The 23,746-nt window shown below is 38.7% G+C and overlaps 1 protein-coding gene across 1 annotated transcript in view; it reads right to left on the bottom strand.

Moving 5' to 3' along the window:
• The window catches only part of ANO4 (anoctamin 4), a 454,222-nt gene that overhangs the window by 212,954 nt on the left and 217,522 nt on the right, over nucleotides 1-23,746 (bottom strand). Inside the window, exons 4-5 of the mRNA XM_060165661.1 lie at nucleotides 20,548-20,739; nucleotides 1,958-2,062 (exon numbers count right to left, since the gene is read on the bottom strand). Of these exons, the coding sequence (XP_060021644.1) occupies nucleotides 1,958-2,062; nucleotides 20,548-20,739 (297 nt within the window). The remainder of the gene's footprint in view (nucleotides 1-1,957; nucleotides 2,063-20,547; nucleotides 20,740-23,746) is intronic.

Here is a 23,746-nt window from a genome sequence, read left to right on the forward strand (position 1 = left end):
AGTTCTCACAAACTTGTACTCTTCTACTTGTTCATAAAGAGGTCACCATTCTAAACTATAAAACAGTTAACATCATAAACAAATGTGTTTTTACTAAGGTGTGCTCACAAAAACTATGATAAAAATAGTCTTATGAACATTTAGTTCATTTTTTTTACAATATTACTAGCTTTTTGATAAGTTTTTTTAACATCTTTATTGGAGTATAATTGCTTTACAATGGTGTGTTAGTTTCTGCTTTATAACAAAGTGAATCAGCTATACGTATACATATATCCCCATAACTCCTCCCTCTTGCATCTCCCTCCCTCCCACCCTCCCTATCCCACCCCTCTAGGTGGTCACAAAGCACCGAGCTGATTTCCCTGTGCTATGTGGCTGCTTCTCACTAGCTATCAGTTTTACATTTGGTAGTGTATGTATGTTCACGCCACTCTCTCTTTGTCCCAGCTTACCCTTCCCCCTCCCCGTGTCCTCAAGTCCATTCTCTAGTAGATCTGCGTCTTTATTCCCATCCTAAGATCATTCAGCCCTAAAAAAATCGAAGTTCATCTCCTATATCTGCATAGAAGCCAGCTTTTATCATTTATTAAAAAAAAAATCCTTTCAGCAAAGTATAATCTATCATCTTTCAAATCAAAGGAAGTAATTACACAATTTTATAACTTTCCATGAAAAGTTAATTTCTTTCCAATGTCTATTAATTTGATTTTTATTCTCCTGGGGACATTTTTTCGCTTTTATTCAGTAACCTAGTATGAAGGGATTGCCCACCCAGAACAAATAGTTGGTCCTCTTATAGTCTTCATTAAAAATATTTCTCTCAGAAGTAGCCTCATCTTCTTCAATTCCAGGATCCTTCACCTCAGTGTTTAAACCCTATACCAAATACATTCATGAAGGAATTAAACGAAGGGTAGGAGACTCTCCATTCCACTCTGGTCTCCATTATTTATCTTATTATGTCAGCACTTAACTTCTCCCACCCTGAGCTGTCCTACCTGTAAAGTGGACACAGTAATTACCCCATAAGGTCAGGAGGGTAGTGCAATGACAAAAGGGGATAAATAGTACTAAAATGCTTTAAAATGTTCACAGAAAATATAGAAATATAAATATAATTTAGAAATATGTATTTCATTGTATAGAAATGCAATGTCACAAAACTAAAAGTAGCAAAAGATTGCAGTAGTTCTTTATACAAGGCTCGTCCAGTCTACACTCTTCAAATCCAATATTACATAATACTATTTGATATTAAAAGACTAACATTATCTAGAATTAGAGCTCTGACAGCAGAACATGAATGCTGATGACTTAGTATGTGATACTGCATCCCCAACCTCAATGCTAAATCTCTAACCTGAGCAAATGTATTGATTATGATAAAGTTCTTAGTGAAAACTGTATAACAATAAAACAGCGGAAGAAGAGTAAACCTTGATTAATCAAAATGCTTAGAAAAGAGGAGTTTACTTCTCGGTCACGGCCCAGCATCAATGACTCCAATACCCATTTTGGACAATAAAATTCCCCTGATTTCAGCTTACTGCGTCAACATTTACTTCTTACTACTGATATCTGAGTGAAGGAATAGTATTCTGTTTTCTTAAAGATTTTTCTTTGATTATGATTAATCAAGGAATCTAAAAAATTATAATACCCAGTTACTTACTAAATATTATAGCATACTAACTATACAGAATTTATAATCCCTCTACAGTTTTCCCACTAGGCTTCATTGAAGACCCCAAAGCTATGTGGTTCAATTTCAAAAATTAAACCAGCATTTCACTAACCATCTCTTCTGGTATCAAAATTATTTTACACAGCATCTCTTTTAAGACATCATTTTATTTTAAAGCTTGGCATCTAAGGTTTCTAGTTTTACTACCCCTCCCAAGTGTTATAACACTTTCTCCTTTCACGGTGAATTTAAAATGGGAGTGAAACTTACTTTCTTGTATTGCATTAAGAATCTCTGAAAAGTCCACATCACTCTTTGGCCCGTCAGGTAGTATTTGCATATCCAGCTGGTAGCTTTGCAAATCCACACCTCCTTCTAGAGAAACGAAAGATATTCATGGAGTTTGCACTGGTTATCAGACAGCCCAGCATCAGGGTCCCAAGGAGAAGCAATGTCAAAATCTAAAAAGAACAGCCAGCTGGTTTGCCAATGATCCTCCCACGTGGACAAATGACTTTTAAAAAATGAGGAACATTACCAGCCATTTGCCCCTTATGGGACCAAAAAGGTTTAATTGTATTTCCAAGGCAAAAATAAGGCAATTACTTTATTAAAATACCACATACTTCATAGTATTTATGGATGATTTCCTAGGTGAAGAATATAATATGCTAGCCTCCACCCAAGGACATTTAAAATTATTCTCAGCTTCTACATGGCTAAAAAGGGACATTCACCACTAATACTCTATGAAACCATCTTCCTTAAAATGGTAATAATTTATTTAAAGGAAAGGATTTAATATTCCTGATATCACAGAAAAACGGTATCAATTTTTTCTCTCACAGTTGGACTTCCCCTGTTATATCATTTACTTTTCAATTATACCAGAATACTTTAATTTATTCTATGAAGTAGTTAAGGCCCTTGTACTAGGTTTGTCCAGTGTATTTTTGGTGTGTTCTAAAGAAAGAGGGCTTTTTAATGCTGCTCCACACACCTATATGACATTTAAGGAAGTCAAAGAAACCAAGATATCAAAAAGTAGCTTTATCATTAATAATAATAAATCTCTGAATGCTTCTTAAAATAATCAGTAAGAACATCTCAATCTGATGAGTCTGGAAGGGCTAAACGTCAGTGCTAAAATAAACAGAGCGCCTGATAAATAAAATGGGGCACACTCTAGCTTCCAAAATTTTTGTAGAAATAATTCTTTTATAAGCCCAGGAATTATTATTAGCCTTGAATAAAATTTCAGTTACATCCCTAAAACTCAAGAAGAATGACACAGTTGCTATCTTACAAGAACACTCATTCTGGGAGGGGAATGCACACAAGTAACTATAATAGAAGGTGAGCCTTAGGAGGGCAGGAACTTTTGTCTGCATGCTATAACCCATCACGTAGAACAGTGTCTAGCAGAGTAGGCCCTCAACTAATGTAGATGGAACGAATTTATGAGGATATGCGGTACTTATGAAACAAAGGCAGGAGAGTAACAAGTAAAGCTATAAGCTCAGATTCTGGAGGCAGACAAACCAGCATTCAAATTCTTACTAGGGAACACCAAATCTCTCTAGATCTTAGTTTCCTCATCCATGAAATGGGTGATTGTAACAGTCACACAGAGTAGCCATGAGGATTAAATGAGATAATGCATGAAAAGCTCTTAGCTGTCATAGCACTCAGTAAATGGAAGCCATTACTATTATCATCCATAATAATTTATTATATAGCAACACTGGCATTTCTACAGAAACTATCCAGCCAATTGAATAATGAGAAAGAATCCGTAAGTCAATTATTTGGGACCAGCATGCATTTAAAGTGACAGTTAAGCACTGCAGACACAGCAGTGAATTTTTAAATGCATGCATTCAGTTGGCTCATTGCAAGGGCTGAAGTTATCGGTGAGACTAAGCTTCTCAATGGAACAGAACAAAGATGTCTTCCTGCTGGCCCAGAATTTAAATGAGCTATCTGCTTTTTTCTCCACCATGGCCAGCTACCTTGAATGGGTAGGGAAAAGTTTTGATGCTTTTCAACCTCTGCTAAGGCTAGTCACCTTTGTTCTGCTCAATAACCAAAGACCCAAAGACCTCACAATGACATCGACAGGGGAAAAAAAAAAAAAAATTCAATACCATTTTTCAGCCAGGCTGCGTGCTATGTACTTTATTATCTCACTTAGTTTCTACTCTAACCTTGAAAAGGAGGTGCAGTAAGAAGTAGTAATTTGCCCCCAAAAGCTACTAAGTTGTAAAGATGTAATACCAACCCATGCCCTTAACTGGTCTTTAAAATCACACATCCAAGCAGTCAAAAACACAGGCTGTTAGAAATAAGAAAATTTACCAATTTTCACTGGACTTAACAATAGTCCAGGACCTCACACCAGGACAAAAGTCATTACATAACCTAAAAAGCAAATGACTTCTAAAATAGTCTAATAAACAGAAGCCCAATTTATTTACTTGCTGTTTGTCACAGGAGTTCATAAATTCATGTGGAAGTAGTTATGACTATGAAATAACTAATTTTTCATAACTAAAATTCCATAATTTTTAATAAATTTTTTGTTAGAGGTCAGGTAAGAGCATAAGAAGTCACAAAAGAAGCAACATAAAGAGGCATTCAGGTCATCAAAGTCTGTCTTTAAAGAATATTAAAGATGTGGGGAAGAAAAAAGTGAAGAAAGTGGATATAAGGATACAGATAAAAATATAGATATATCTCAAGTACCCTAAAAACCACACTGTTTTATATGACTAGAAAAGGAAGAAAATACTGCATTAGGTACAGAAGTTCTCTCAGCTGTGAAATGGGTATATTTTGTTTTATTCTTTATTTTTTTCTATGTTTTTCACAATATGCAAAATATTTTAAAGTTATTTAAAAATTCAGATTGTGGCAGTAGAGGATATTAAGTTTTTAAAATTAAGGCTTCAAGACTTAAAGACTACAGATGTTAAACCATTAAGGAACTAATTTAATAAAACTTTTTCCAAATTAATACAATTCTTAACCTATATAAGTCAATCTAAATTGCAAGATACAACATTCTATTCATAGTAAACATTAAGATCGCATTTAGAATCCTTAAAATATAAGGCATTTTTCTTCCTCTGCTCTAGAAGAAATACAAAATTTATTTATTTTATGAAATACAAGACGTATTTCATAAAGTCCAAAAAAGTGTATTTTATGAAAATATACTTTCATAAAATGTAAGGGTCTGGAATTTCCGGCAGTAAGTCATTCACTGAAGTCTAAGATGACGAAGTAGGGGATGCTGTAAAACAAGGACTACTGTACACTTTCCTAAATGGAGAGTGATCACTGGACAAGGATATTTTCAAATGAATCCGTCAAGGTGACAATCTTCACCCTTAGCACGTACTGCCCAAGTGAAAGAGCCTGAATAACTTCAATATACAAGGAGTTGTGTGTCTACTTTGGACTTCTGATATTTAATTAATCATTGTTAATCCTGTAGTGTTGGTGTGACTTCTAAAAGTTGAGAATTGGACTTCTTCCTATGGTCACGGATGTCTCTGACTTTGAGTCAAAACACAAAGCTCTGAAAAAACTAGGCAAGTGGGTGAAGGTGTCATGGCTTCAAACTGAAGGGTCTCAGTAATTGACATGCAACTAAGTGCAATCCCAAGAAAAGGAAACAAATAAGTTACATTACAGAGGGAAGCTAAAAAGATTTCCTAAAGATGTGGAGAACCTACTGAACAATTTTTAAAAATGAAAAATAGCAACAAAATTCATGTGATCTCCAAATTTACCTTTAGCTTTTCTCACACTTGATTGACAGGAGTGAGTAAATTCAAATCTTAATTGTGATTTGTAGTATGAGTAAAACTGAAAGTAGTTTCGATAAAAAGTAACCCTGATAACAGCACTTGCATTCAATAAAACGTCTTCAGCTAAGCAAACATCTTAAAAATTCACTTTAGATTTGTACCTGGCGTACATGGATTTTAGCTAAATGCTTATATACAAAAGGGACCAAAAAAGCTTCAAATATGAATTTCTTAGTTACCAAATATGTCGATTCCTCTCCCATCCCAACCATCTCTTGTCTATAGAAATCCCTTTCTACTTTTTTTTTTTGTTTTTTTTTCGGTACACGGGCCGCTCACTGTTGTGGCCCCTCCCGTTGGGGAGCACAGGCTCCAGACGCGCAGGCTCAGCGGCCATGGCTCACGGGTCCAGCCGCTCCACGGCATGTGGGATCTTCCCGGACCGGGGCACGAACCTGTGTCCCCTGCATCGGCAGGCGGACTCTCAACCACTGCGCCACTAGGGAAGCCCCCCTTTCTACTTTTAAGGCCCCTCCTAAATGCTCTATGCTTCAAGCATTTCTTGATTCTAACAAGTAAATACCCTTTTTCACCCACTGAACCCGTATCTATATCTATATTTTATCTTTTTTACAGTACATGTTTTCCATCAAAATTACCTAGCGCCGTGTAGACACAGACAAATGTGAGTTCCTAGTCCTCCCTGTCTAGATTTCTTCCTCATCTCTAGCACTTTTGACTAGATTGTAAGTTGATGCAGGCCTGGCACCAAACTGCATCCACCTTTTTGTCTCCTACAGAACCTAGGACAAGGCCTTGAACATATTAGTGTCTCGGTTAAAGCTCTTTTATGGCAATTTCACATTACTAGCAACAGCAGTGGATACTGACTAAGAAAATGTCCCAGCTTTCCTTTCTAGTTCACAACTTTAACACATCTTGATAGGTTATCTATAGATCAGGGGTGCCCAACCCCTGGGCCGAGGACGGGTACCTCGGAGATGAGTGGAGGGGGAGCGAGAGAAGCTTCATCTGCCACTCTCCACTGCTCGCGTTACTCCCTGAACCAACCACCAGAAAAGTTGTGGTTCAGCCCGTGGAAAAGTTGTCTTCCACGAAACTGGTCCCTGGTGCCAAAAAGGTTGGGGACCACTGCTATAAATGACTATGAAAATCATATTCTAAATCATACATTTGCTCTTCCCTTCCCTTCTTTTTAAAATTTGTCAAATAATAAAGAAAACCTTCAAGTACCAAAGAGCTTATAATGAAAATCAGCAGTGGACAACTCTACCCCTTCTTCAACCCCAATCCTATTTCCTCAGTCCAACCACTTTTAAGAGTTTCTGTTTTTACTTCCTTTAGATCTCTCTATATGTGTATCCCATTGTTTCTTGATCAATTTTATACAGTTGACCCTTGAACAACTTGGGTTTGAACTGCATAGGTCCACTTATACAGGACTATTTTTCAAGAGTAAATAGTACAGTACTTAAGAGTGCACGTGGTTGAATCCGCTGATGGGAAGGAACCACTGACTGGGAGAGCCAACTATATATTATATGCAGATTAACCGCCTCCCCCCATTGTTTAAGGATCAAATATCTGTTACATAGTTTTCTGCTATGATACAAGACAATATAACTTACTATTACTGCCACTCCCCCTTGCCCCCCACTCACCCATCAAATCATTATTATCGATATAATTTTTCTATTATATTGCCTTAGTATAGTGGCTTTAAATAAATTACTTAAAATTCAATTTTTTTGTTCAATCAAATACAGATGATCTTATATTTGCAAGTTAACGCAAAATGATATAAAAAGCATATTTTGACACTACACTGACCTGGATTTAAATTCCATTTTTATGTGTTCCTAAGCCATTAAATAATGAACCTCATTTTCCTCATTTATAAAATGAAGGGACAATTTTTTGAGCTCTTTTAAAAATTATCAATTATTTACACATATGTAAATAATTTGGTTCATAGTGTTAAGCCATCATGATCCACTAAAAATTTTAAGTGATATATTCCTTCTCTGCAAAATGAGGGCCAATTCCAGGTTTAGGACCTATACTAAATAAAAACAATTTAGTAAAAAAAAAAAAAAAATCCTGTAATTTGGATTTGGAATAGTTACTCCACATTGAAACAAGTAAAGGAAAGTGTGACAAATCAAATCTTAACTTCCCCATGAAACACAAAAGATGGAGGACCCTGTAAAGTAAGCTTAAGGGGACAAATGGTATTTTCCATGACTACCTCATAATAAATGATGCTCTATCTAAGCTTCTGTCTACATTCAATTTATATTCTGCAAATAAAATTGGTAGTTCCTGTCCAGAGAGGTATATTTAATACAAATCCTCAAATGCAGCATTTTTTACAGAATAGAGAGCAGTGATATTTCAACACTTGATATAAATATCTAAAATGAACCCTCACATGTAATATTTTTGGACTTAATAGGCTGCAAAGACACCATTTTTGAAACTGGGAGTGTGTTTTCAATTCCCCATGAATGAATTCAGTGTTCCTAAGACAGTGTTAAGATGGAGAATGATATTAAGAAGGGAGGGAGGTATAGTCTGTCTTCTTTTCAGACTTTCCCTATATCAGCCAGTGTCCACAATAAATCTTCTAGGAAGGAAGCGGGGAAATGAACCAATTCTTCTGGAGGATCTGACATTGGAAACCCTAGATTTACTTGTGGGATATTTCACTGGTTCTGGAAAAACTTTCCGTCTGTGTTTCTTAACTTCTACCAAACTCTATTTAGTGTACCGTAAGCTAAAAAACCTTCACAACAGAAGATGCTTCATACGTGCTATAGTAAAAAGACACACAAATCCCACTCTTTCATATTAGTGTTGCTTAACTATAAATCTAGTGATTTGCAAGATCATTCTTTTACAGAAGAAAGCTCGGCTTTGTATCAGCAGGAATACACAGATTGATTCACCCACACCCGTCACTATCAAAGCTAAAGACATTTCTTCAAATGATTAACACTGAGTAGTTCTAAGGACCCAATTCTGGACTGGGTCCTTACTGGAGAACCATATTTAGCTAACAGCGGGTGAATGTTTCTCAGGGTCTAAAATGGAAATAATAATCCCACTGCTTCAGCCAGTAATGGCTGACCTTCAACAAAATTACTTCTCTGTTTCCCAGGATTGGCAAGATAGTGATCTCCTAAATTATACAGAATGCCTGCATTAAGAGTTCCAAAGAGGGCCTGGAAACCGGAGCTGCAAAGCCTTAAATGGCAGGAAGGATTTGTGTGGGAGTGTAGGCAGGGCTCCATGGGGGTCTTCTAATCTCCTAGATGCTGAGTTCTGTTGCTATGACAACGGTGACTCTTGCCAGAGGAAGGGAAGAGAGAAACTCAGGATTAGGAGGGGTTACGGAGTAGAAACCATGATATCTTCACCATCACTATAATGTTGTTTACTCTTTTAACTTGCACAGTAAATCTTCAGAAGGGCCTAAGATGACTGTATGAAAGAGAATGGCCTTGCAAAACAACAAGCCTCTTGAGAGCCAGGGCTCTGTCCATCTTGTGCATCGGCCTCTTATCTCTAACTCAGGGAATTAAGTAAGTAGAGCAGAAGTTTACTATTAACCCGTCTATCTACCACGATTAAGAACTTAGTTTCGGTTTAGGGCTCAGGCCACTAGTTATAGTCATATGATCTTGAGTTAGTATTTATTTAAATCTCTCCAAGCTTCTTAAATATAAAGTTATTTGAAGTAGACTTGGGCAGAAGATGCAGTTCTGAATTCCATTAAAACACAACACTCTTTCCAGAAATAGTTGTCTTTGTGGATGCCTTTTCTGTAGCTTTTCTTTACTCACTTTGTATATTCAAATGGTTGTGAAAAGATTCTTCAGAAAATTCTCTCTAAATGCACTACATAGGTCAAAATATGTGCATATGTCCCTCAGCAAAGGGGAAAAAGTGAAAATTTGTAAGGGAAGAATTTGGTATGTATTTTTGGAAAACTCAATTTTGTTACTCAGCAAATGATAGCAAGGCGCACAGATCCCAATGCCCACATTTCAAGGCTCAAAACAGCTTCTTTTCCTAAGCGCCCCTCTATTTACTAAACTCACATCACACATTTTACAAAAAACCCACTTAAAGAGGAAGAGATTCAAATGAAGGATGATTAGTGTTATTTCTAAACCATAGTTTAGAAAGATACCACATTCACCTTCAAGGCAATGAGAAATAAAACAGGGGCCCAAAGCAGCTCTTACACTTTTTCTCCCACATATTCTCAAAGCCATGTGGAAGAGCTTATCTTCCAGCCACACCAAAAACCCATTTCACAAATAGAGAAGTAAATATATATTTTCATCCAAGCTTCAGATTCATTCAAGAAGAGTAGCCAGATTCCTCAGGTTCAATAAAGAAGTTTCAGGCACAATTCTCAGTAAAATGTCTGTTCCCGGATAAGGTGATGAGAAAACACTAAATTTCACACTCAACTATTTTCACCCTCAAGGAAAAAAAACTGGCTCAGTGGGAAAAAACACTCGTAAGAAACTAAAGACATGGGTTTTAGCTGGGGTCCATCAATGACTAATTTTGTACTTTTCGTCAAGCAATTTCATTTCCTGAGGCACAGTAAAGCAGGGCTAATTCTGCCTCACAGACCACTGTGAGAACTCAGTGAGATGCAGGAGAAATATTTGTGGAAGCCCTTTGGAGACAATGGAGCATCATCTAACATAAGGTGGTGGTACCATGATTATTATTGTGGTCAAGATTAGCCATATGTTTACTTTTTTCCCCTAAAGAATGAGCTGAATCTTGACTCTCATCTTGGCAGAACTAGAAACAAGTCAGCCAACACACAAGTCTTTCTTTGCTGTCTTTCTTTTTTCAAATCTCTGCTTAATTGCTCCTTTTCTCTCCTTTTCCCCACAGCCTCTGGTACTTATGTTAAACAGAATGTGAAAGGTACTTGCTGAGTTAATTCTGTTTCCCTAATTTGAGACCAGGCCTTGACATAATACTGGAATCTGAAAAAGGGAAGATGAAAAAACAAAGGTCTAATGCAGAGTAGAACAAAAATGATGCTACAAAGTGGAGCATCACTGATATAGAAAGAAATAACTGGTTAAGGTGACTATGTTTTCAGTGGAATCTAACTGGTCCCTTCCTCAATATAGTCTTCTTATGCTACGGGTTGAACTATTACAGGGCTTTAAATTTTCCAAAGGTTTGGTATACAAACTTGCTAGAAATATTGCTACCAAGTTGTCTGAAGAAGGTAATGAGAGAATCAAACCACCAGAGTTGGAATCCTGCCTCCGCCACTTACTGGCTGCGTGCTTTGGGGCAAGTTACTTAAACCTTCCCTGTGCCTTAGTTTCCCCAACCATAAAATAAGGCTGACAGCATGAGGATATTATGGAATTAAATGAAATAATGAATGCAAATAGCTTAACAGTTTTTGAGGTTGGGAATACAGTAGAGTACTTAAGGGGGAGCTGTAATTTTATTATTGTCAAACATTTAGTACCGTCTGTATACAGATAGCATAAGACGACAGTATACAGATGACATGTATACATGTTGTTCTAGCTCACTGGAAACAACAAAATCCTAAAGTTTCTCTCCTGTGAAATCAACTTGTCCCAGCATTTAAATACATATCTATATAAGGGAAAAATAATCATGCATAAAAGGGGAAAGGGCTGCTTAGGCTTTTAAAGGGAGATAAAAGGAATTGTGTTAGAAATTACTTGGGAAAATAATGAAATATATCAGCAAAACATCATTTTACCAACTCTAGAAGAGAATAAAGGACAAATTCTGTGACTAATGGCATTTCTCTAGGACTATACGATGGGCCTATCATATAAAGGAAAAGCAATAGAAGAAATATTTTAGATTTCACAAAGCTTCTAATTCTATTTTGTGTGGCACAGTCATTAAACTGGGATAATGTGACCCATACTCACTAAGCTTTACACTTTCAAATTCAAAAATTCGCGATCAGTGCTTCAGTTGACTCTGTTCTTGACCCTTAAATGACAGTTCCAAGCCTGGTGCTATTTAATACTTTTATTATTGGCCTATAAAGTGGAATAATATTCATTAATTACGAGCGGCTAAAAGATAAGGTCAAAATGAAAACAATACACAAGAGAAACATCTGAAACAATCAGAAGGAAAGAGAAATCATACAAATACAAGATGAAGGTGAACAGCTCCTGCGTCAGTGCAGCATAAAGGGAAACCGTCTTCATTGTTAACCTGGCTCAAGTTAACTGGGAAACTGCTCTATGCTTCAAGGACCGAGTGAGAAATGCTTCTGGGACATAAGTACTTTCAGGCTTGTGAATTTTGTCTAGGATGATGGTGACAACAAAAATGATCCTTTGCTCCTGTCGCCTTACTGTGCAAGGATCATATAGAGCATTTTACATGAATGAATTTACCTGGCATAACAATGCCACATAGGGTTGCCAGATATAACACATAAAAATAGAGGGTGCTCAGGTAATTTGAATTTCAAATAAACTAATAAATTTTTATCATAAGTCTGCCTCATGCAATTCATGGGACATTCTTACACCAGAAGGTATTTGTTGTTTATCTGAAATTTAACCAAGTCCTGTGTTTCATCTGGCAACCCTAACACTGTGAGATAGTATTGCTCATTTTGCTGATGAGGAAAAAGATTCAGAGAAATTAAGTCATTTGCCCAAGTCGGCATAGCTATTAGGGAACATATGTGGGTTTAAAACATCTAACAACAAAGCTTGCACTGCTCACTATTATGCACTATTATTACGCTCTTTCCTATATCTGAATGGCCATCCCTCCGTCTTCCCGTTGATGTCTTAGCTGACCTTCAAGTCCAATCTGTAGAATCCTTCTTATATCTTTTCCCTAGTAATAATGTTTCCATAATTTTATTTATATCTCTATTCTAGCCCTTAATACAATGAATTGTATTATAGCAGGTTAAGTAGTGGATATTCTTCCATGTACATTTCCCTTTTCTAACATCACCTCTATTTCCTTTTGGGGAAATGTCTTTCCTTTACTGTGTGCAGCCTGGGTGGGAGGAGAAATCAAGGCATCCTATCCTCCTATTATCAAAGCTGAAGAGGGAGGCCTCCTCTGTCCTATCCTTTTATCTCTCATCACTCACTGCCCAACCAAGGGAAAGGCACATGGCTGATAGAATCTCTTCCAGGTCTTCAAAAACTGAGCCAAATGATGCAAAAACCAAGAAAAATGGTAAGGGTTCATTTATTCCAGAAAGTCAAATAGTCCTTTTCTTGGTATCTGTTCCTTTTCCAAGGCCAGTTCTCCAGCCTTTCCATCCATATCCTTCAAATTTAAATTCCTTCTTTGCTTGGATTAAATAATTGCTTTCAGTTATTTATAACCAAAGAGCCCTGACTGATGGTCTTTCTGGACATGACTGTGAGCTCCCCAAGGTCCATGTGCAATAGAGTTCTACACCATTCCAGCCCCAATGACGTACCCTCCAAATAAATATTTGTTAGGACATAGTAGGCACTCAGAAGTGTTTGTAAACTCAAAGGGGAATAAATGAACTGAAATTGTTCAGGGCTGATGGCACAGAAGATCTACAAGATTTTCTTATTCTTTCTTTTCGACCAGTCTGAGTGGGCTTTTAGAAAGTGCTTTGGGAATCGAGATTATTAACTTTGTAAAAAGTAGATGGATGATTTAATAGGCCTCACTATGACTAAAATGCACACGCTGCTTCTAAGATCTATGATTCACTGCAAATAAGAAACTCGGTTTGAGAGCTCTTCTATAATCTCCCAACAGAGAACGATGATGCATTAGTAAAAGTACACTAAAAATAAAAGGATGGAATTGAAGTCACATCTATCTTAATAACGTGTTTTAAATACATATATTTTCAAAAACAGGTTTCTAATCATAATTTGTTTAATATGATTTTTCTTAACGATAATTATGTGCTAAAGAATTGGTTTTATTTATATTTTCAACCAATAGCCAATGCAAGCAGGGTTCAAGAATCGATGATAAAATTATGATAGATAAATGTAGTGATGCGTGTTTTAAGGTAAGAGCAGTGACAAGATATGCTGACATCACACCATTAGGAAATACCTTAACATTTCTTCAAATGTTTATTACATTAATATCAGTAGAGGATGTCAAAGACTGACTCTTCTCTGACTGGGTCAAACACAAACAGAATATTCTGTACAATTCTGGGCACTGTATTTCCAAAGATGCAGTAATGAAATAAGACTTTTTCTAAGAGTGGAGTGGGTAGGATGGTAAAGAAGGTGAAAACCATGCTGTTTGAAGGAAGCATCGAAGGAACTAGAAAATGTTCCAGTTGGCAAATAGCTCAAGATGAGTTTTTGAACAACTAAAAGATCAGCATTGAAAGAAGAATAGATTTACCCTGCATAGCTTCAGAATGCAAACCTATACCCAGTGAGTGCAATAGATTGCGACAAACAGCAAATAATCAGCCTTTGATAAGGCTTCCAAGCTCTGACCAGTTGGATCAGAAAGGCTTTTGGGAGGAGGGGGGATTTGGGATACACTTTGAGGAATGAGAAGGGCTTGAGAGAGATGCATTGAGGTAGGGGCATTCCAAAAAGAGCGAGGAACTTGAATAATAGCAGAGAACTGGAAGAGTAAAAGCCTACTTGAGAAATAGTGCAGAGCTGTGGAGAAAGTAGAACAAGGCAGGTTACCTAGTATAAAAGATGCCAGGAAAAATAGGGAGAGGTGAAACTGTAGAGGTTTCAAAAACTGGGCTCATTGGGTCTTCCAGAATTCTCTTCCCATCAGCCTTTTCTCAGATTGGCCCCTTCATCTTCTTGCTTTCATGAAAGCCTGGCTCTTCCCAGAGGTCACAGCTTCCCCATGGCTCTTTCCTATGGTACTATTTTTGTCCCACAGCCCTGACACCAAAGGATCTGGAGAATGGTGGGGGGGGGGGGCGGGTGTCTTCCTTGAGTCCTCATGCCACCTTCAGACCATTGTTCTTCCCCCTTCCCTAAACTCTCCCAGCCTTGAATCTCAGGTAGTTTTATTATATCACCTTCTCTCCGTGTCATCACTGCACCCACCTGCTGCTTCCAGATCATGCTCCCTCATTTCCTGATGAGGTTACCTCCTGGCTTATGTCACTCTCCCAAAACTATTCAATTCAATTTCAATATCTATGTACATGATCCTTCCCAAACCCTGGCCTCTCATTCTGAGAATACTTTCCTCCACTGACCTTGCCCTCCATCCTCACTAACTTCATACCCTAACCTCAACCTCATCATTACTAATAACAGCAACGCCCTTCTTAGTATCAGTGCCCTGCATTCTACTCTTTCACTACCACCTCTTTTCAGCTCTTCTTCCCCTGTCCTAACCTCAGTACCCTTTAATCCCCTCTTGAACCTCCAACCAAGTGATCCTATCAACTTTCCACTGAAACTCACTCCCCCCTCCGGATGTCTTCACTTCCCTGTGTATTAAGCTTAAAACACATGATCGACTGTTATCATTCTCTCTAGTGCACCTTTGATTCCCTCTCTCTCCCTCTTTTCCTAATTCCTTGGTAAAATTAAAACCCTGACTAAATATAACTCTATATATTGATATATTCTTTGTTTTCATTCACGTAGCTAAACAAGGTCAAAGAAAAACACACAACCATGGTAACTAGTCTTAGTTTAATTTAATGACCATGAACCTCAAACAGCCATTTAATGTGGGCCGGCAACCACATTCCACCGTTTACACCATCCTACCATCCTCTCAAACAATCTTACTCCCTTCTCGTTCTCAGTTATGACCTTTCTTACCACATTACAGATAAAACTGAAACAGCAGCAAAAGAACTTCTCAGACCCTCCTCACATTGCCAACATCTGTTCCCTTCCCATCTGTTATCACAGATAAACTGTTCATGATTCTGTTGTGCACACGGCTCTCATTTCTCTCACCAATCCTCACATCATGAATTCTTCCCTCTCCCCAACGCCACTTATCTGCTGGAGATTTGCTATTTTGCAAAGAAACTCTCTTGACCTCGCTTCTCCCCCGGCGGCTGCCCTAGTTCTTCGCTACCCTTCACAGCAAAACTACTTTTAAAAAGTTGTCTATATTCTCAGTATCCAATTCATATGCTTCCATTCTGTCTGAGACACACTTTAATCAGAGTTTCATCCCCACCACTTCACCAAAGCTGTCCTTCTCAAAATCACCATCGATCTCCACTTTACTAAAACAAACGGCCAATTCTTATTTCTCATCTTACTTGACTTTTAGCAACATTTAACCTAGATAATCACTCCTCTCCTTGTGATAAACTTTCTTTACTTAACTTCCAAGACGTGTAATTTCTGGCTTCTCTCCACCCTTGCTGGCCATTCCTTCTCGGCCTTCTTTGCTTGTGGTTCATGTTCTGACCTTTACTATTGGGGTGTACCAGATTTCAGCCCTTAATCCTCTCCCCCTTCTCCATCTGGTCATCTCAGATGACTTGTCAACAACAGTCGATTTTATATCTCCTTCCCAGACCAATCTCTCAAACTCCAAATATGTTTATCCCACCACCTACGTGATCTCTCCAGTTGCCCACAGACTCCGATCCTGACCCCACTTCTGCCCTCAAATCCACTAAGTCCGCTTTGCCTTCAGCCTTCTCCATCTCCGTTGATACCAAACACATTTACTCAAGTCAAAAACCATATAGTCATACTTAGCTCTCCTTTCTCTCTTACCCCACATCTAATCCATTGAAACATCTAATCCATTGAAAAAAATAAAGTTGTGGCCCAACTTTATTTTATTTTTAAATTTTTATTGGAGTATAGTTGCTTTACAATGTTGTGTTAGTTTTTACTGTGCAGCAAAGTGAATCAGCTATACGTATACATATATCCCCTCTTTTTTGGAGTTCCTTCCCATTTAGGTCACCACAGAGCACTGAGTAGAGTTCCCTGTGCTTTACAGAAGGTTCTCCTTAGTTATCTATTTTTACATAATATCAATATTGTATATATGTCAATCCCCGTCTCCCAATTCATCCCACTCCCCCCTTGGTATCCAAATGTTTGTTCTCTACGTCTGTGTCTTTATTTCTGCTTTGCAAATAAGATCATCTATACCATTTTTTTAGATTCCACATATATGTGTTAATATACAATGTTTTTTTTTTCTCTTTCTGACTTACTTCACTCTGTATGATAGTGTCTAGGTCCATCCACATCTCTACAAATGACCCAGTTTTGTTCCTTTTTATGGCTAAGTAATAGTCCATTATATATATATGTACCACATCTTCTTTATCCATTCATCTGTTGATGGACATTTAGGTTGCTTCCATGTCCTGGCTATTGTAAATAGTGCTTGCGTGCATGTGCCTTTTTGAATTATGGTTTTCTCTGGGTATATGCCCAGTAGTAGAATTACTAGTCATATAGTAGTTCTATTTTTAGTTTTTTAAGGAACCTTCATACTGTTTTCCATAGTGGTTGTATCAAGTTACATTCCCACCAACAGTGCAAGAGGGTTCCCTTTTCTCCACACCCTCTCCAGCATTTATTGTTCGTAGAGTTTCTGATGAAGGCCATTCTGACTGGTGTGAGGTGACACCTCATTGTAGTTTTGATTTGCATTTCTCTAATAATTAGTGATGTTTAACACTTTTCATGTGCCTTTTTCTACCTCTAGTAAGAGCTACCATCATGTCTCAACTTGATTATTATGGTGGCCTCCTACCTGACCCTCCTCCTTTCACCCTCTACCCCTATAGTCTATCCTCAAATAATAGCTAAAGTGATCCTGTTAAAAAATAAGTGAGATCATGGGATTCTTCTGCTCAAAACCCCTTAAAAGCTCCCATTTCATATAGGGCTCAAAGTCCTTACATGGCCTGCAAGGCCCTGCCCGATCTGGTCCCTCTGACCTCACTGAGCTGATGTTTCCTTCTCACTCCAAGCTCAGGGGTCTCCATGCTTTTCCTCAGACTGCCAGACTCATTCCTATCGTAGGGACTGTCAACTGGCTATCCCTCTGCTGGGATGAACTTGCTCATCTCAGCGGCCCTCTCAGCTCCTTCTAGCCCTTGATCACACATCTTCTCCACAATGTGGCCTACATGCTGACCACCTTATTTAAAATTGCAACATGCAACCCTACCACCTGATTTCCCCTACTTTTTCTCTTATCCATAATATTTATCTTCTTCCTAAACACTATTTATTATGTTTATATATTACCTATCTCCCCCACATAATATGTTAACTCTTCAGGGGCAGGGATCTTTGTTTCATTCACTGATGTATTCCAAGTACTTGAAGAATGCTTGGAAACCAAATTGGCCCTCAATAAATATTTGCTGAAAGGCAGGTAGAGCAATTAGAATGTGATTGTAGTTTGTCAATTATACCCTAATAAACCTAGAAAAAAATTTAAGGAACTCTATAATAATAGTCTGAAAAACAGCTAATGAAGGGTCAGTTCAGTCCTACCCTACAAATTATTTAATGGAGGTACAAGATAAATATCCCAGAATCCATGCCTTTAAAGACCTTATGGTGGAGAGACAGACGATTTCAAAATATTAAAAGATTATGGAGCAAAACCAGGGTATCCTAGAGCAAGCAGCATGAGCAAACGTTGAGAGATATGACATAGCATCACGTGTCTGGAGAGCTGAAAGCAAGTCAGTCTGATCAGACGGCATGGTCTAGTTGATGTGCCAACTTGGCTGGACTAGAGTCCCCAGTTACTCGGTGAACACTAATCCGGGTGCTGCTGTGAAGGTGTTTTACAAGTCCATATCGGTTACTTTAAATAAGGGAGATTATCCTAGACAAGAGAGTTGGGGTGCTGATTCAATCAGCCGAAAGGTCTTAAAACCAGAGCTAAGGCTGTCCTGAAGAAGAAATTCCACCTGTAGACAGTGACCTCCACTGTGCCCAAGCGTACCAGCCTGCCCTTCCTAACAGCCTGCCCTGTGGATTTCAGACCGGCCTAGACAGCCCTCACAATCATGTAAGTCAATTCTTTTTAATAAATCTCTAGTACAAATCTTCTACTGGCCCTGCTTTTCTGGTTGAACCCCAGCTGACACATTAGAGTATAAAGTTTAAGGCAGAAGGGGGCAAAAAAAGGAAGAGAAGCACTAGGGGCCAGATCATGATGGGCATTTGTTTTTAACTTGCTAAGAGGTTTGGCCTTTGTCCTAGAATGAGTAGGACAAGCAAGATGAATGGCATGATCAGGGGTGGAAATGAATCATTCTGTATTTGGTGTAAAGGATACACTATGACAGCAGGCAAGGGGATGAGAGAGATGCTGGAGGTTGGGGAACTGTTAAGAGTTACCTGTGAGAGACGTGAGATGAGAACCAAGAAAGAAGGCCATCATGGAAGTCAGAGAAGTGCTTTGGGAAGAAGTCGTGGTCCATTCTGGTCGGGTGCATCAGAAGAGTCTGCTACTCACCACACTATGGTAAAAGGGGGTCACTAAGGGCCTCAAGAACCGCCATGATGGACAGTAGGAGGCAGAAACCCGACGGTGTTGGGTTGAAGAGTGGCTGGGAAGGCAGAGAGTAGAGCCAAGCCAAGCAGATGACTCTTTCAGAAGTCTGGCTCAGAAGGGAGGGGAGAAGTGGCGGAAGAGAGAAAAGGACGCGGTGTCAAATGAAGATGATTAGAACGAGAGAAGCTTTAGCCTTCTTCACAGAATGAGGGGAAAGGGCAAGGTCCAAGAGAGGAAAAGGGTGGCCAAGGATACAGGTGAAAGCTTGGTCAAGGACAGTGGGAAGACCCTCATCTTTTGAAAACCAGAGGAAAAGGGTGAAGGATGGGAGTAAACAGAGATATACGTGGAGATGCAGGGTAAGGGACCTGCAGTCATTCAGGCCCAGTGGCTTGTGGGTTTCTCCATGAGGTTAGGAAACAAGGTTATCAGCTGAGAGAAAGAAGATGACATGGCTAGAGAAGGAAGCTTGACTTTAGTTGAGGTTGGGTGGCCACCTGCAAGGACATTACACAGAGAAATCAGGATTGGGTGAGACTTATACTAAGTGACTTCAGAATTTCCTCACAATTTGATGTTCCTGTGAGTCAGAAAGACAGCGTTCACTTGTTTTTCCTCAGCTCTCAAAACAATGCCTGGCATATAGTATGCACTCAACACCTTTGTTGAATGAATGAACGAATGAATACTTAAATGAGCCTCTCACCCAAATACTTTTAGTTGTAATTACCAACTTTTATATACACTCATTTTAACATTTTCAAGAGATCACAGATGCTTCTCAGAGCCTTGAAACTTCATATGACTTTAGTTTTCTCCCTTCACCTGAGGAGGAAATACAGGCAAGTCAAGCCACATAACTGAGGCTTCAAAGCGGACATTTTCAGCTTGACTTTTTCCCCGAGCTGTCTTAGAGCAAATTATCAAGAAACTGGCCAAATCTCTTTATTATTTTATTACACAATAAGCTTTTTTGAACCGAGCAAGTTTATTCACTGAAATTTTTCATTTAGATTCTCCCACTGGAAGTAGAATGTTGCCTTAACCTTTTCTGACACAACAAGCTCTCTTCCCTCCTATTGGTCTTGGTGACATTTACCACTGACTGAAGTGAAGAGAGAGAGAGAAAAAAAAAAACCAAGACTCTTTTTAAAAAGCAAGCTTTCTATTTTATGTTTGGTAGTGGGAAGCAGTCGCATAGCACAGGGAGATCAGCTCGGTGCTTTGTGACCAGCTAGAAGGGTGGGATAGGGAGGGTGGGCGGGAGGGAGATGCAAGAGGGAAGAGATATGGGAACATATGTATATGTATAACTGATTCACTTTGTTATAAAGCAGAAACTAACACACCATTGTAAAGCAATTATACTCCAATAGAGATGTTAAAAAAAAAAAGCAAGCTTAACTGGAAGCATGGAAGAGTTAGACAATAAAAATATAATGCAGGCTGTGTCAGCCTACTGCTAACACAGGTCCCTGTTGACCCTTCCCCATGCATTACCTGCGTGGAAGACTTTGGTTTTCCCATTAGTGATTCCAGAAGACCTTGCCTCCATTTTTATTGACCTTCTGCCTGGTGGGAGTGAGGAATGCCTGACCACGGGCAGGCGACGTGACCCTGGGTGGCTTGCCACACTTCGCCGTTGGTGGATTTGCAAACGCTTTTCAGCCCCATGAATAGATAAACTTAAACCTGGAATAAGAAATAGCACAATTATATTGAAGAAGTCAGTGCAGAATGGCTAAAACGCCAAATTATTTTCTGGCATAAGATCCAGAGAGCATTAAGTAACTTTGTTTCAAATTCTTAAGGGATGCTAGTAATATAAGAACTGTGATACCAATTGATTTTCACATTATATTATTTCCTGAACATTGTTTCATTCAAAAGTGGACAGCCTCAGTTACTGTGACAAGAGTTTTATAAACAGATCCAATAAAGTTAAATACTAAAATTCTTCCAAAATCCTGGAAAATATGCACATAATTGGCATGCTGTTGTCAGTGGCATGAGGATTACAAACTGTTGTGATATCTGGCATTTCAATAAACATCGAAGAATCTTTTTCCACAGTATTCATGTACAGGCCAGAGTTAAAGACTGAACTCAGGTTTACACCTCTGATAACCTTAAAATTATGTATTTTTTAGAGCTATTTTATCTGGGAAAATTTCAACCATGCTAAAAGTGAAAAGAATAGTACAATGGACTCGATGTACCTACCACCCAGACTTCATGTCAATTTCATCAGAAACAATATTGATTGTATTAACTTATATCGATTATGTACATAGGGATTACATCTGCGGATACATACAAACTATATTGTAAAATTCTGAGCTCAAAAGCTAAAAACACTCATAACACCGCTGGAGGTTGATAAAATACCAATTCATTATTAAGAAAATGATAAATAAAAGGAAAGAAGAAAGCATTTATCCTGCCTTTCCTTTACTAACCACACTTAAGCCAAATAGTTGATAAGACAAAGTTCTTCACTACAGAAGAATTCCAGTTAATAAACTACTGATGGAAAAGAGAATTAGAAAATCATTTTAGAAGCCTCAAGTGAAATATGAAAGGTTATATGATTTTTCCAAAGAAGCACTGTGAGGACAGAGCTGCAATTCAAATTCATGGTGGACTGAATCCAGATTTGCTCTTTAAAAAAAAGCCAAGGAAAGGTGTTAGCCTTATTTGATGCCAGCCAGCCACGGGGACTCGTTAAGGAATCATGCCATCCGATGAAGGAAAGCTAACCTTCACCAAATCACAAAATTTTTTCATTAAAAGGAAAATCTCTATGAGTCTGTTTCTGTTTTGCTATATACGTTCCTTTGTATTATTTTTTAGAGGGGTTACCAGCTGGGAGAAGGAAGTGGGGAGGGGAATGTTAGGGGTATGGGATTAAGAGATACAAACTACTATGTGTAAAATAGATAAGAACAAGAATGTATTGTAGAGCACAGGGAATTATAGCCATTATCTGGTAATATCTTTTGATAGAGTATAAGTTAAAAACACTGAATCACTTATGCTGTACACCTGAAACTAATATTGTAAATCAACTATACTTCAGTAAAAAAAAAAAAGAGGAAAATCTCTTGAAACTTGAAGGTAGAAATTTAGCATTGGAAGTTACCTTAGCAGTTAGCTAATTCATCTGGTACCTTACGCAGATGAGGAAACTGAGCAATGGCAGGGTAAAACAATCGGTTTACATATTATCAGTACTGGAAGGCCTCAGTGAGAAGTCTACTACAAACCCAGAAATGAAGGAAATTAAAAACCTGCTCAGAGGTAAATTATAAATCAGCAATCATGGGTCATGTCAGCGGTATGAAGAGTTACTTTAACTTTTCCCAAGGTTGGGGTGGGGCAGGATGTGACCTGGGCCAATTCGTAAGTTCTAAGGAATTTTAAGAAAGGATGATTCAAATCAGAATGAGGTTTGGTCAGCCAAGGAAAAGACAATAACAATACAAACAACAACAATAAACAAAACATGTAAGAGACAAACCTGGGCAGTGCCCGTCCAGGCAACAGCCGCAAAGTTCAAAATTTCCAAATGCATAGCCAGACGGCACTGACATGCAATTTTTCTCTCCTTTATCCACTTAACTGCCTTCACTCCAACAACGCTCACCAGACAACCTTAGGATTAGGATGTGGCTCCCAGGGCAGGGAGAGAGAAATCACACGAGTATTCCCACCTCTCCGGCAGAGAGGGTTCGCGGTGTGGATTAACTAACTGGCACCGTGGGTTTCCACACATCCACCTCCTCAAAAATTACTTAGTATACTCTGCCCCCATGATGCGGTTTCTAAGCCCACAAGCTGTGAGCCTGAGACTTGTTCTTGGGAGGTTCACCCTGGTAAGACCTGCCGTGCTAGGTGGCCCCTTGGGAGACAGCCTGGCAGCCTTCCCCTCACACTGCATGCCCTACTCTGATGCTCAGCTGCCTGAGCAAGTAGAAGCCTTACTCATAGGTTTCTCTCTAGAGGCAGGACTAGAACTACAGCATCAGCCTGGAATTGTTCCACTCTGCTGTGCTCGTTACTGCCATTCTATGCTCCACATTTCCAGAAAGGTGAATTCAGAACACGAGAATTCCCTAGTGGTCCAGTGGTTAGGATTCAGCGCTTTCACTGCAGTGGCCCAGGTTCAATCCCTGGTCAGGGACCTAATATCCTGCAAGCTTCGAGGCGCAGTCAAAAAAAAAAAAAAAAAAAAGGCTCCAGAAGAATGCACACAGATTTTCAGGTGACAGATGAAGGGGCTGGGAGGGGCACTTGAAGTCAACATCAGATGGTACATGCAGTCTCAGTCTGTATATGTGAAATAGACAGCTCTCCCAAAACAAATTCTTTATTTTTTTGAATTATTTTTGTATACAGCAGGTTCTTATTAGTTATTTATTTTATACATATTGGTGTATATATCTCAAAGCCAATCTCCCAATTCATCCCACCACCACCCACGCCCCCCGACTTTCCCCGCCTTGGTGTCCATACCTTTGTTCTCTACATCGCTATTTCTGCCTTGCAAACTAGTTCATCTGTACCATTTTTCTAGATTCCACATATATGCATTAATATACAATATATGTTTTCTCCTTCTGACTTACTTCACTCTGTATGACACTCTCTATGTCCATCCAAATCTCTATAAATGACCCAATTTCATTCCTTTTATGAC

The sequence above is a fragment of the Lagenorhynchus albirostris genome, chromosome 11, assembly GCF_949774975.1.
Source record: "Lagenorhynchus albirostris chromosome 11, mLagAlb1.1, whole genome shotgun sequence".
NCBI classification, from domain to species: domain Eukaryota; kingdom Metazoa; phylum Chordata; class Mammalia; order Artiodactyla; family Delphinidae; genus Lagenorhynchus; species Lagenorhynchus albirostris.